Source organism: Acanthaster planci, linkage group LG14 (genome assembly GCF_054643075.1).
Source record: "Acanthaster planci isolate LZ-2023a linkage group LG14, COTS_SCS, whole genome shotgun sequence".
Lineage (NCBI taxonomy): Eukaryota > Metazoa > Echinodermata > Asteroidea > Valvatida > Acanthasteridae > Acanthaster > Acanthaster planci.
Genome location: NC_141790.1, coordinates 5,205,503 through 5,217,008, shown reverse-complemented (window position 1 = coordinate 5,217,008; position 11,506 = coordinate 5,205,503). Strand labels below are relative to the sequence as shown.

At 44.6% G+C, this 11,506-nt stretch overlaps 1 protein-coding gene across 1 annotated transcript; it reads right to left on the bottom strand.

Annotated features, from left to right (window-relative positions):
- Nucleotides 1-5,174: 5,174 nt before the first annotated feature.
- On the bottom strand, nt 5,175-10,274 carry LOC147796778 (uncharacterized). The gene is made up of 2 exons (XM_087145796.1): nt 9,987-10,274; nt 5,175-9,494 (listed from the first exon to the last, which is right to left on the bottom strand). Exons 1-2 carry the CDS (start codon nt 10,272-10,274, stop codon nt 5,175-5,177), a joined length of 4,608 nt encoding a protein of 1,535 aa, XP_087001922.1.
- Between the last annotated feature and the right edge of the window lie 1,232 nt (nt 10,275-11,506).

Sequence of the window (11,506 nt, the reverse complement as noted above, 5' to 3'; positions counted from 1 at the left end):
TCGAAAAGAATATCTGGACTCTGTGACTTGCATGAAACCTAGGTCCAAAGAGTGTATGGTTTGAATGCTTTGCCCGGGTAACAATAGCATAATTAGCGTTGCTGATTTCATTGTTAACTGTTTCAAAGGTAATTTATTTCGATCATCATCTTTCAGTCTGACGTAACAAAATACTAACGTCCCAGATTTTGTGATAGCGGGGAAGACAAGGCCGTAACTGGAAACAACCTTTAAACATACATGTACGGGAAACAAGTGGATATTGTCCGAAAGGAACAATATCATCGGACAAGGAAACAATGGGAGACAGAGCTGAACGAGCAGTATTGAGGGCGTATAACCTGCGCCATCATTGTATAAACTAGTCAAGGAATCAAGACCGCTATTTAACTGTGGTGTAAACAGATCAACCTGGCGCATGAGACACCCGTTGTCACACCCCTAGAGTTGTCCTACCCTTAGGGACAGACCTTTGGTAGCTGAGACACGAATATATACACACCTGTTGCTGAAAATTTATTTTGCCTGTACAATATTTCCATTTATTTATAAAGTAACACCAAATAAGGATTATTTCTTACATTTACATTGTTACTGAGTAAATGTGGTGATGAGTGCCTCAATGTCCCGCCTCCATGTTGCTTCTGTCTCTTGCGTTGTAGTCGGCTTCTGTGGCCTGTGGCCGACTCGGCAAGTTTCTGCATCCCGCCACCGCGGTCCAACCCTTCTGTCACCACCAGTCAACCGACTCCCTCTTCCTCTTAACTTAAACCCTGAAAATTACCACCATATTCCCATGTTTCTGGTTTTTCTGGCCAAGTTACATTTAACGCAAAATATTCATTAATGGATTTGAAGAGTGATGAAGTGTGTCAACTTTCAAGATAACTGTTTCAGTGCTGCAATACTCAACTTAAATTACTTAAATCAATAAGGATTTTATTCAATATCTTGGCAAATCTCATTTTCACTGGCTCGATCAAGATCTGGTTTTGCAAGGAATAAATGTATAAAATAAATATCCAATATATCATATTTATACATGGCTAACTTACAGGAACTGGGCATTTCCTGGCTTTCTGTTTCTCAGAACAGTCCAAACGTACATGTAGTTTATTCTACTTCCATAATTAGAAGTCACTTATCTCAAGACTAACTCGACTCACGACTACAAGTCATCGAGGCTGGCCGCTACCCTCTCCTCGGAATCTAGCAATGAACGGATCACATCACCCCATATCTTTTCTTTTAAACCCGAAGGAAAAATTCCAGCACTGCCACGCCTTATTCCAAAGAACTCAAAATGTTTTGTTTACTATACCCCTCATAAATATTCATTATTCAAATTAATGCATAAGTGGCTACATCTACCAATAACAACTCAACTGGCACTCAGCCCATCATTCTGGTAAGGTTGACTGACTTCAGGAATGTTTGGGTGTGGCAGCTCAAGAAAATAAAATCTTGTTTCACCACTAAATAGCATGTCTATCTTTTCAACAATTAGGGCCAAAATTATATGGTATTAATAATTTAAAAGTAATTTCAATTTAATATCACTCTGTGACACCAGTATTGTTGCCATTTTCTAAGATATACACGATGATACTGCTAGGCAGTTCCGTCCCTGCGGGATGGTTCGATCAATCTTGCTTTTGCGTCTGAAATCCCTTTATTCTGTAGTGACTGTGGGTGCCGGACACCCCATGAGTTGCATCTTCCTGTGCAGTGGCGGGATGAACTGCTGTTGGATCGTGAGGGATCCTTAGAGTCTTGCCATTTCTGGGCAAGAAAAACAGAGGAGAAACACAAAGGTTTATGAGCAATGGGTACCAGGGTTGGGTGGGCCAATAAGGGACAACCACGACTGCCTCTGCAGAGTCCTCTTCCAATTTTTGCAAGACTGTAGTCATGAGTGAAAATGGCAGGAATGCATATGTAACGGGGAAAAATGGCACACTTCAGATGAAAATAAAAAAATAAAGAAGAGACTTGAAGAAAATAAAACACTTGGGGAACTTGCTAAAAAACTTTCAAAAGGATCAAAAGGGAGGAGTCGCAAGAAGTCTAAAAGAATAGGGATACAGAAGCTGAAACTTGATTCCAACAGCACAATCTTTTATTTTTTTCTAAGAAATATCCCCCCAAAAAAATAATGCAACTGGAGAACTAAAAGAAACAGGACTAGGTCGAAAATCAGAGAATTGTTGCAACCAAACCTAAAATGTAAGAGAAATATGACCAAGACCAAAATTAAATTTAGAAATTAGACCAATCCTAGACCAAAGGAAACCCGCAACAGAGTAAGGCTTAACCAATCTAAAACAAGACCAACCCAAACTAAAAAGAAGAAAACAAGAACCAACAAAACCAACACAGCACCTAAGAAAAGTTACAGATCAATTCAACTCAAGCGTTAACTACCTGTAATCAAAGGAAAAGTAATAAAAACCATATAATTACAAGTTGAAGACAAAGAAATTATCCAATGCACAAAGTGCTACTCTGCACATCCACAGTTGCTCAATCTGCATCACAAACTATTTTAGCTTCGGTAACAAATGTGCAGTAAGGCTGAGACCTGCCAAAACTCGTGAATGTCAATGAGGTAATAAACAAAAGGTGAGACCACTTCCAAGAAGGCAGGCCACACTAATCCTTAATCCCTGCAATTACCTAAGCCTCCTGCTGAAACATGTGCACAAGCATATGGGAGTCCATGAACAAAGAAAACTGACTTGCACAGGATGCATGTACTGGCCACATGGTTACAAAATACATGTACATACTACACACAGGTAAAAGCACAAAAAATTGATAATAGAATATACGCACTCGAGTTCAAGACTACATAATGAAGAAAAGTAAAACAAATCTATCCGTGTTCTGTCATATGTACCAACTAAGTCAGCAGAAATACACTTCAGCTCAATTTATTCTGCTTCACTTTCAATCTATTTGTTGCTAAAAAAAGAACTGCATAGACTCCATCGTCAATCTTCCTAGTGAAGAACTTCCAAAAAAAATGCACTTGTGTGAATACAAACACTATGTTCATATTTAAACAGGCTAAGCAACAATAACAAAAATATCCGAGTAGCCCAAAAGTTTTCAGCAATGAGCAAAACACCTTGTAAAAGTTACAGTCATCTGGCTAGAATTTGGTTCAAATCTTACAAAAGAACACTTGGCCAATAATGTGAGTAAAGATGAAACAGTACCTCAAACAATGAAAGTGACATCTATCATCAAAAGCAGTCAGCTGACATACAATACAAAAGTCTTTCTCTTTAACAATACAGATTAATGCAGAAATAAAAGTAAACTCACCAAGTCCACCACAGGTCTGAGCTTTCAGGGCAGAATTTGACTGGTATTTAATAGGTGTGTTACTTCACCGACTGCCAACCTGCTTACTGAGACTTGGGCTCAAAGCATGCCCACAGTGCCTGTCCAGTTGCATGAGTCGTCATCAAGTAAACAATTATGAGGGGCACCATGCAACTTTAGGATGGGTAGACTAGGGGGTGCTACTCCTATACAGTGCCTGGATATTTGCATTTAGTACAAAGGAAAAAAACTAAGTTAAATCTGCCCCTGCTACACATACACTAAATGATGACCCAAGTTAAAAGTAAATGCATCAGTTGCGTACGCTTGTGGATCTGGATGCCAAGACACATATTTCTGTATTAAAATGATGGTTGATGCGTGAGGAAAAAAGTCGATATCTGGGCTAACAAAGAGCATTAACATGAAAACGCTCTCATTGAGTTGCCACTGTGTGTTGTTCTGAGAAGCCAAATACAAGTTGTAACCTCTTAAATTACACAAGGAACGCAAGTGTGAACACACTGATAAAAAACTTGGCCCGTGGAAACAGCTCTCTCCAGAACTTGAACTTGAACTGTTTATTCGCTACCCTTAATGATGGCAGCCCATTCCAAGTCCCAAGTCAGCGGTTCGCTACAATGGATAGAGAAAATAGAAGTACACCTTATGTAGCAATACATGTACATAAAGGCTTAGTCAAATCCATTATGATGAAATAAAGAAACGGTTGACTACACATCCCTATGAATAAATTTACCCTTACTATGTGCCCCCATAAACTGTCTTACTGTGTAAATGCCAAATGACCACGTGACTTATGATATAAGTATATGTACATGTAAATCCGAGCAGTAGGGTAATAGGCCTACATGAACCCAGTAATAACGGCCCTTCATAATTTACTAGCGTTACAACGTCCCATTATTTCTCCCAAATTAACCCTTATTCTCCAGATGACCCTTAAGCTTATTCTAATATCCCTTTATGACACATAATATGGGAGAATTCCTTTGTCTTACCAACTGTTGCATTCCTGGGGGTTTACTTAATCGAAAGGAAAGATGTCGCTCATGTACGTAGCGGATCATCGAGTGGAAGAAGCGAACAGTGCATTTCACTAATCACCCGAAAGAGGGCGCTATAACAGTTTTACGCCGCTACATAACCGGCCCCAAATGAGCTTAATAACAATTAACTCATTTTTAACAACAATAAAGCGGCGTAACTACTTCCAAACGTGGTTACATCATAAGAATACACCTTAGACTAAACGGCAACTGCTTACTAATTACTGAGTTGACTACATGCATCATGTCTTTAATGTAATGGCTTTCTTGGTCACGTGTCCCACACTCTTTACTTAAGTGGGCTCAGTCTCCTACACTTGGCTCCAAGAGGCAAAGCTTGGAAATTGGCCTCCGATAGAACTTAGATCAAACTCTGACTTCAACTTGTCTTGTCATGCCATGCCTATCTGGGTACATGTTGACCACTCTCCCCAAGGGCCAATGACCACGCGGAGCACTGTCATCCGCCACAAGCACCAAATCGTCGACTTCAAAGTTCCTTTCGGGTTTGGTCCATTTCTGCCTCTGTTGGAGAAGTGGCAGATACTCTCGAACCCATCTTCTCCAGAACTGGTCTGCAATGTATTGGGCTTGTCTCCATCTCCTTCTGCTGTAGTTGTCCTCTTTGCAGAATACGTCAGGTGGTAAGCTTGGGTTTCGTCTCATCAGGAGCAGGTGGCTCGGTGTTAGCAGTTCGTCATCCTTTGGATCCATACTTAACTGCGTGAGGGGTCGTGCGTTAAGGATTGCCTCAACCTCTGTCATGATGGTGATCTAGCTCTCGTCGGTGACTATCTGCTGTTGCAAGAGACCTTCCAAGATCTTTCTGACTGACCGTATGATTCTTTCCCAAACCCCGCCCATGTGGCTAGCTCCTGGGGGGTTGAAGTGCCATTCGATACCCCGCTGGACAAGGAAATTGTTGACCCTTCTCTTATTCACCGCAGCTAGACCGTCTTGAAGCTCCTTGTGGCCCCCTTTGAAGTTTGTCCCGTTGTCGCTGTACATGTGTTCAGGAGGTCCTCGACGATTTATGAATCGGCGGAAGGCTTGGATGAATGAATCCGTCTCAAGTGAAAAGGCCACCTCCAAATGAACTGCCCTGCTGGACATACACGTGAAAATGCAGCCATATCTTTTCAGCTGGCTTCGTCCTTGCTTCACCAAGAATGGACCAAAGTAATCAACCCCGGTACTGCTGAAAGGTGGTTTGTCTGGCGTTACTCTTGCTTCTGGTAGGTTGGCCATGAACTGTTGGCTTCGTCTCGCATTCCGCTTCTTGCAGTGTATGCAACTCCCAATCACATGTCGTACAGAAGCGCCACCCTTGATTATCCAATACTTCTGCCTGAGAGCTGTCCATGTCATTCCCGATCCACAGTGTCCAATCCTGAGGTGGTAGTGAACTATCAAGAGCTTGGTGATGTGATTGTCACCAGGAAGGATTAGAGGGTGTTTCTGCTCATCAGACAGTGGTGACCTTTCCAACCTACCGCCCACACGAAGTAGGCCGTCACATAGAATGGGATTTGTTCTTTCAAGGCCCTTGGATGAATTTCGAGCCCTCTTCTCATCTCCTGCGTCTGGCTGGAACTCGCTCGGGAACGACTGCCTCTGCACGAACTTAATTATGCGCCTTTCAGCTATGTCCAACTCTTGGGCAGTCGGGGGACCCGTCTCCTTGAATGTTGGCTTCTCTCTAACACGAGAGGCAAGGTACTTCATGAACCGTAGCATCCACACAACTGCCTGCTTCAGGCGGGACCACGAGGAATAGTCTGACAACAGATCCTGTGTGGGACTCGAAGAGACAGCTGCATACACTTGTGACTTCTTAAACTCTGGGTCACTCTGCAAATCTTCCTTGGGAACTGTCCCTCCACCAGAGACAAATGGTTTGTCAGGCCAACTGCTCCTTTCTTCAACCAAAAACTCTGGTCCTGTAAGCCAACGTGACAGGTTCTTTACATGCACTCCTCTGGAACCATCATCTGCAGGGTTCCTGCTCGAGTCAATATGTCTCCACTGGGACACCTCACTCAGTTCATGTATCTTGGCAACCCGGTTGGCAACGAAAGTGCGGAATCTTCTGCTCTCATTACTGATGTACTGCAAAACTGAGGTTGAGTCCGTCCAGTAGGTTACATCCCATAACGACAGTCTCAGCTCTTCCTTTATGACCTGAACCAATTTCACTGCCAGCACGGCCGCAGACAACTCGAGCCTGGGAATCGTTATCTGCTTAAGAGGGCAGAGCCTGGTCTTGCCCATAACAAAGGCACAGTGGATGTTGCCTTCAAGGCTGACACTTCTCAAATAGGCACATGCCGCGTAGGCTCTCTCTGATGCGTCACAGAATGTGTGAAGTTCAATGTTGGCTTCCTTGAACTCGAGAGGCTTAAAACATCTGGCAACCTTTATAGCTGTCAACTCTGGAAGCTCAAGGATCCAGTTCTTCCAACGCTGTAATTCTTCGTCACCAACCCTCTCATCCCAACCTTTGCCCTGAGCACAAAGGTCCTGTAGTAGCAGCTTTGCCTTGAGGATGAAGGGAGCTACAAAGCCCAAAGGATCATAGAGGGAACTTGTCGCTGAGAGAATCCCTCTCCTTGTCAACTGCGTATCCTTAATAGATACTTTGAAACCAAACTCATCTGCGTCAACGTCCCACAGAACTCCAAGAGTTCTCTCACTGGGTAGGCGGTCTAGGTCTAGGTCGACGACTGATGCAGCTATTTCCATAGCTGGAACACTAGACAGCACTTCCCTGTCATTGCTTACCCATTTGGTAAGCCTGAAGCCGCCTCTTCTCAACATGTCACACAACTGGGGAACCAGCCTCATCCCGTCCATAGTTGTGGGAACCGATGTCAACAAATCATCGACGTAGAAGTTCTCGAGGACGGTCTTTGCCACATCTACATCGAAGTCGTGTTTGTTGTCTTGCACTGCTCTATGTAGTGCAAAGCCTGCACAGCTAGGTGAGGAGGTAGCTCCAAACAGGTGAACAAGCATCTTGTACTCCTTTGGGGTTCTTGACATGTCTCCGTCCTCCCACCACAGAAACCGCAGTACATCAGTATCTCGTGGTAACACCCTGACCTGATGAAACATTCCTTCCACATCGGCTACTAAGGCCACTCTCTCCTGGCGAAAACGCATTAACACTCCTACCAACTTGTTGGTGAAGTCAGGCCCCTGCAGGAGTTGGCTGTTCAGGGAGACACCTCGGCAAGTAGCAGCACAATCAAACACCACCCGGACCTTCTTCGGTTTCATGGGGTGAGTAACAGGATGGTGGGGGAGGTACCAGACTGCCCCAGTTTGGGCGTCCTTCTTAATTCCTTCGTCAACTTCCTTAGCGTGGCCCTTCCTGGTGTACTCTTGAATAGTACACTTATAGCCTTCGTGTAGGCCTTCATCCTTCTCCAATCTCCTCTTCAGAGATAGGAGCCTCTTTTCGGCCAATTGCCGGTTGTTTGGCAAGGATGGTGGATACTGCCGCCAAGGTAAGCACATCTGATAGTGACCATCCTCCAGGGTTACGGACTCCTCCATGGCTGCTCTCGCCTTTCGATCTTCAACTGACTCTCCAAACCTTTCGTCTTTGTCATCAAGGCCGAAATCCAACTTCCAGAAGCGCCTCACCTGGTCATTCAGCTCCTCATCGGCATGGACATGGTTAACTGCAAAGGTATGTCGTCCCTTGAATCTAGACACTGGTCCTAACAGAGTCCACCCCAAAGGTGAACGGACGGCATACGGCTCCTTCTTGCCACCTCTCCTTTCCTCTTGTACCCAAAAGGCCTCAGGCATGTCACTTCCAATGAGCAATCTCACATTGGCATCTTCAGTTGGCGGAAGAAATATCCCATCTAAGTGAGACCATCTGGTGATATCTTCTTGCGTAGGAATGCTGTGGCGTGAGACAGGTAGTTTCTTCACGGTCCACACCTTTGGCATTTCTATGGTTTGTCCTCCTTGAGCCCCTTCAATGGACAGGCTTACTTCCATACCTTGAGTTTCAACTTCTGCGCTGTTCACCGTCGTCAAAGTGAACTTCTTCTTGTTCCCTTGAAGGCCAAGCTCCTCCGCAATCCCTTCTTCACACAGGGAGATGTCGCTTCCCTCATCCAAGAGGGCCCAAGTTGTTACAGCTTTACCTTCATTCCAAATCTTAACAGGAAGTACTCTCAGGCAAACACCCCTGCTTGATCCGACGGAGTTACATTCTGCTTTCTGTGGGCTTGTCGCCGATTCCTGGTTAGCCCCTGGTGCCTTACTTGATTCCTCCTTGGGTTGTGTCTCTGCGTGCAGGAGTGTATGATGTTTTCTCTTACATCCTTCTCGGCTGCACACCCATTTAGAATTACATCTGACTGCAAGGTGGGTTCCTTGGAGGCAGTTGAAACACAACCCTTTCTGTCTCACCAGCTCCAACCTGTCCTTTAGATTTTTGGCCTTAAACTTGTCACACTTGTAAATTGTATGTTTTCCCATGCAGCATGGACATGTCCCCATGGGCCTGTTCTCCGTCCTCTCTTGCACTGTGAAAGATGACACCTTGTTGCTGTTCCCTTTGCTCGAGGGGGGACCGAACTTGGTGTGCGATTTAACAGATCTTCCAATATTCTGGCCATAGGCATTGCTCCCGACCTTGGCGTGTTCTTCAACGAAGTTGGTCATGTGAGAAAAGTTGGGTACAACCTTTCCCTCCATGAACTTGTGAGCGGTGGTAGCCCACTTGGATTGAAGATAGACTGGCAGAAGTCGCTGTATCTTCAGCAAGTTGTCGGTTGAACTCAAGTCTGCAGTGTAACCCATCTGTGTAAGGGTCATCTGACATCGCCTCATGTCTCGTGCAAGGTCCCACAAACTCCCACCTTCACCCGCTCTGATGGCAGGACGATCAACCACCTTTGCTATATGGGCACGTGCAACAATGTAATTCCTGCCAAACTGGTCATACAATATGCTCTTTGCATCTTGGTAACCCTTAGAGGGTTCTAACAGAACACAGTTTTCTATGGCATTATGTGCCTTACCTTTACAGAACTGGATAAGGTAAGCTAGTTTCTCCCTATCGGTCTGAACCTTGGATGCAATATTAACCTCAAAGTTATTTATGAATCCCCAATACTCTACTGGATCACCTGAGAAACTCTTTATCTCTGGTTTTGGCAAGTTCATGGCCATATACATCTGGGAGTGATAATTTGTACATGTGCCACCACAAATACCCTGCTGTGAACCTTGGTTTGGATGTACATCACGTGTAATACCAATGTCGTGACTTTGAATTACAGGCATGTTCGTCACGGCCTTGTCATGACTCTGATCAATAGGCACGTTTACTGCAGCATTGTCATGAATCCTATTTAAAGGCATATCCACTAAAGCACTGTCAGAATTCTGAGTAGCAGGCATGTTTACAACAGCACCATTATCAACACCATGATTTACAGGTACGTTGAATACAGCATCTGTATCATTACAATAATTTGCAGGTATAGGTACCACTGGATGGTTAGCTGCATACAACTGACTCTTTTCACACCAATCATTTGTTCTATTTGTCACATGCACCTGTGCATCATTCCTGATTCCTAATTCCTGATCCATGGCCTCTTGCTGCCAGATGGCAGCTTCTACATTTGCACTCTCAAGCTTGGTGCTTGAGATGCTACCTCTTGAAGTTCTTGACGAGGTCACTGATTTGATGTCGTCGTCTGCTGCAGGCACAGCCCCACCAGCAACTCCGGCCCCGGTGATGCTCCTCTCCGTGCCGGCCCCGGTCGTTCCACCCGCCGTCGCTCTGGAATCTGCCTTTCCAGCCATCTCTGCATCCTGATGCACGTGACTCGGTGCATCCATCTCCACGAATAATGCAGTTGCGAACTTTTATGTAACCTCTTAAATTACACAAGGAACGCAAGTGTGAACACACTGATAAAAAACTTGGCCCGTGGAAACAGCTCTCTCCAGAACTTGAACTGTTTATTCGCTACCCTTAATGATGGCAGCCCATTCCAAGTCCCAAGTCAGCGGTTCACTACAATGGATAGAGAAAATAGAAGTACACCTTATGTAGCAATACATGTACATAAAGGCTTAGTCAAATCCATTATGATGAAATAAAGAAACGGTTGACTACACATCCCTATGAATAAATTTACCCTTACTATGTGCCCCCATAAACTGTCTTACTGTGTAAATGCCAAATGACCACGTGACTTATGATATAAGTACATGTACAGGTAAATCCGAGCAGTAGGGTAATAGGCCTACATGAACCCAGTAATAACGGCCCTTCATAATTTACTAGCGCTACAACGTCCCATTATTTCTCCCAAATTAACCCTTATTCTCCAGATGACCCTTAAGCTTATTCTAATATCCCTTTATGACACATAATATGGGAGAATTCCTTTGTCTTACCAACTGTTGCATTCCTGGGGGTTTACTTAATCGAAAGGAAAGATGTCGCTCATGTACGTAGCGGATCATCGAGTGGAAGAAGCGAACGGTGCATTTCACTAATCACCCGAAAGAGGGCGCAAAAACAGTTTTACGCCGCTACACAAGTATTGGGATCTCTACACCATAGCCAGAGTTCTCTTGTGACTGCGTTCAGTGTTGTAGTCGAGACCACTTAAGACCTTCACAAGACCAGCACAAGACCAGCACAAGACCTCTAGTCTGAATTCAAGCCCCAAGCTATTCGAATGAACGGCAAAAAAGCATTCCTGTGTCATTGTTCACCCTGTTGCTTGTGACTGGTCTTCTGCGTGGTCTTGTGGTGGTCTCGACTAGTGCGTTACAGCCTTTAGAGAGTGTGCCACCCACATTATTAATGTGCGTTACATGTACTGCTGTGCTATTTTTAACAATAAGTGGATGCCCTTCGACGCATGGAAAAGGCCTTGATGGCAAAGTAAGCAGCCTTAATCCTTAAGTACATTATGAAAACTTGACTCGTTCCCTAACCAGCGGCCTCCAGTGGAGTCTTTGGAACACGATGTCCCCCATCCTTCTGTGGATGCATCAGAGCAAAGCGCATAATCAGGCCCCTCACAAGATGTTTGATCCACCTCTGAATGTCTTGC

What these genes read in the sequence shown, in the direction of transcription:
- LOC147796778 (XM_087145796.1), bottom strand. Translation starts at nt 10,274, where the DNA reads ATGGATGCACCGAGTCACGTGCATCAGGATGCAGAGATGGCTGGAAAG. An exon ending in GAATCAGGAATGATGCACAG is followed by an intron (nt 9,495 to 9,986) that starts GTGCATGTGACA and finishes ATTGCATCCAAG; the next exon opens with GTTCAGACCGATAGGGAGAA.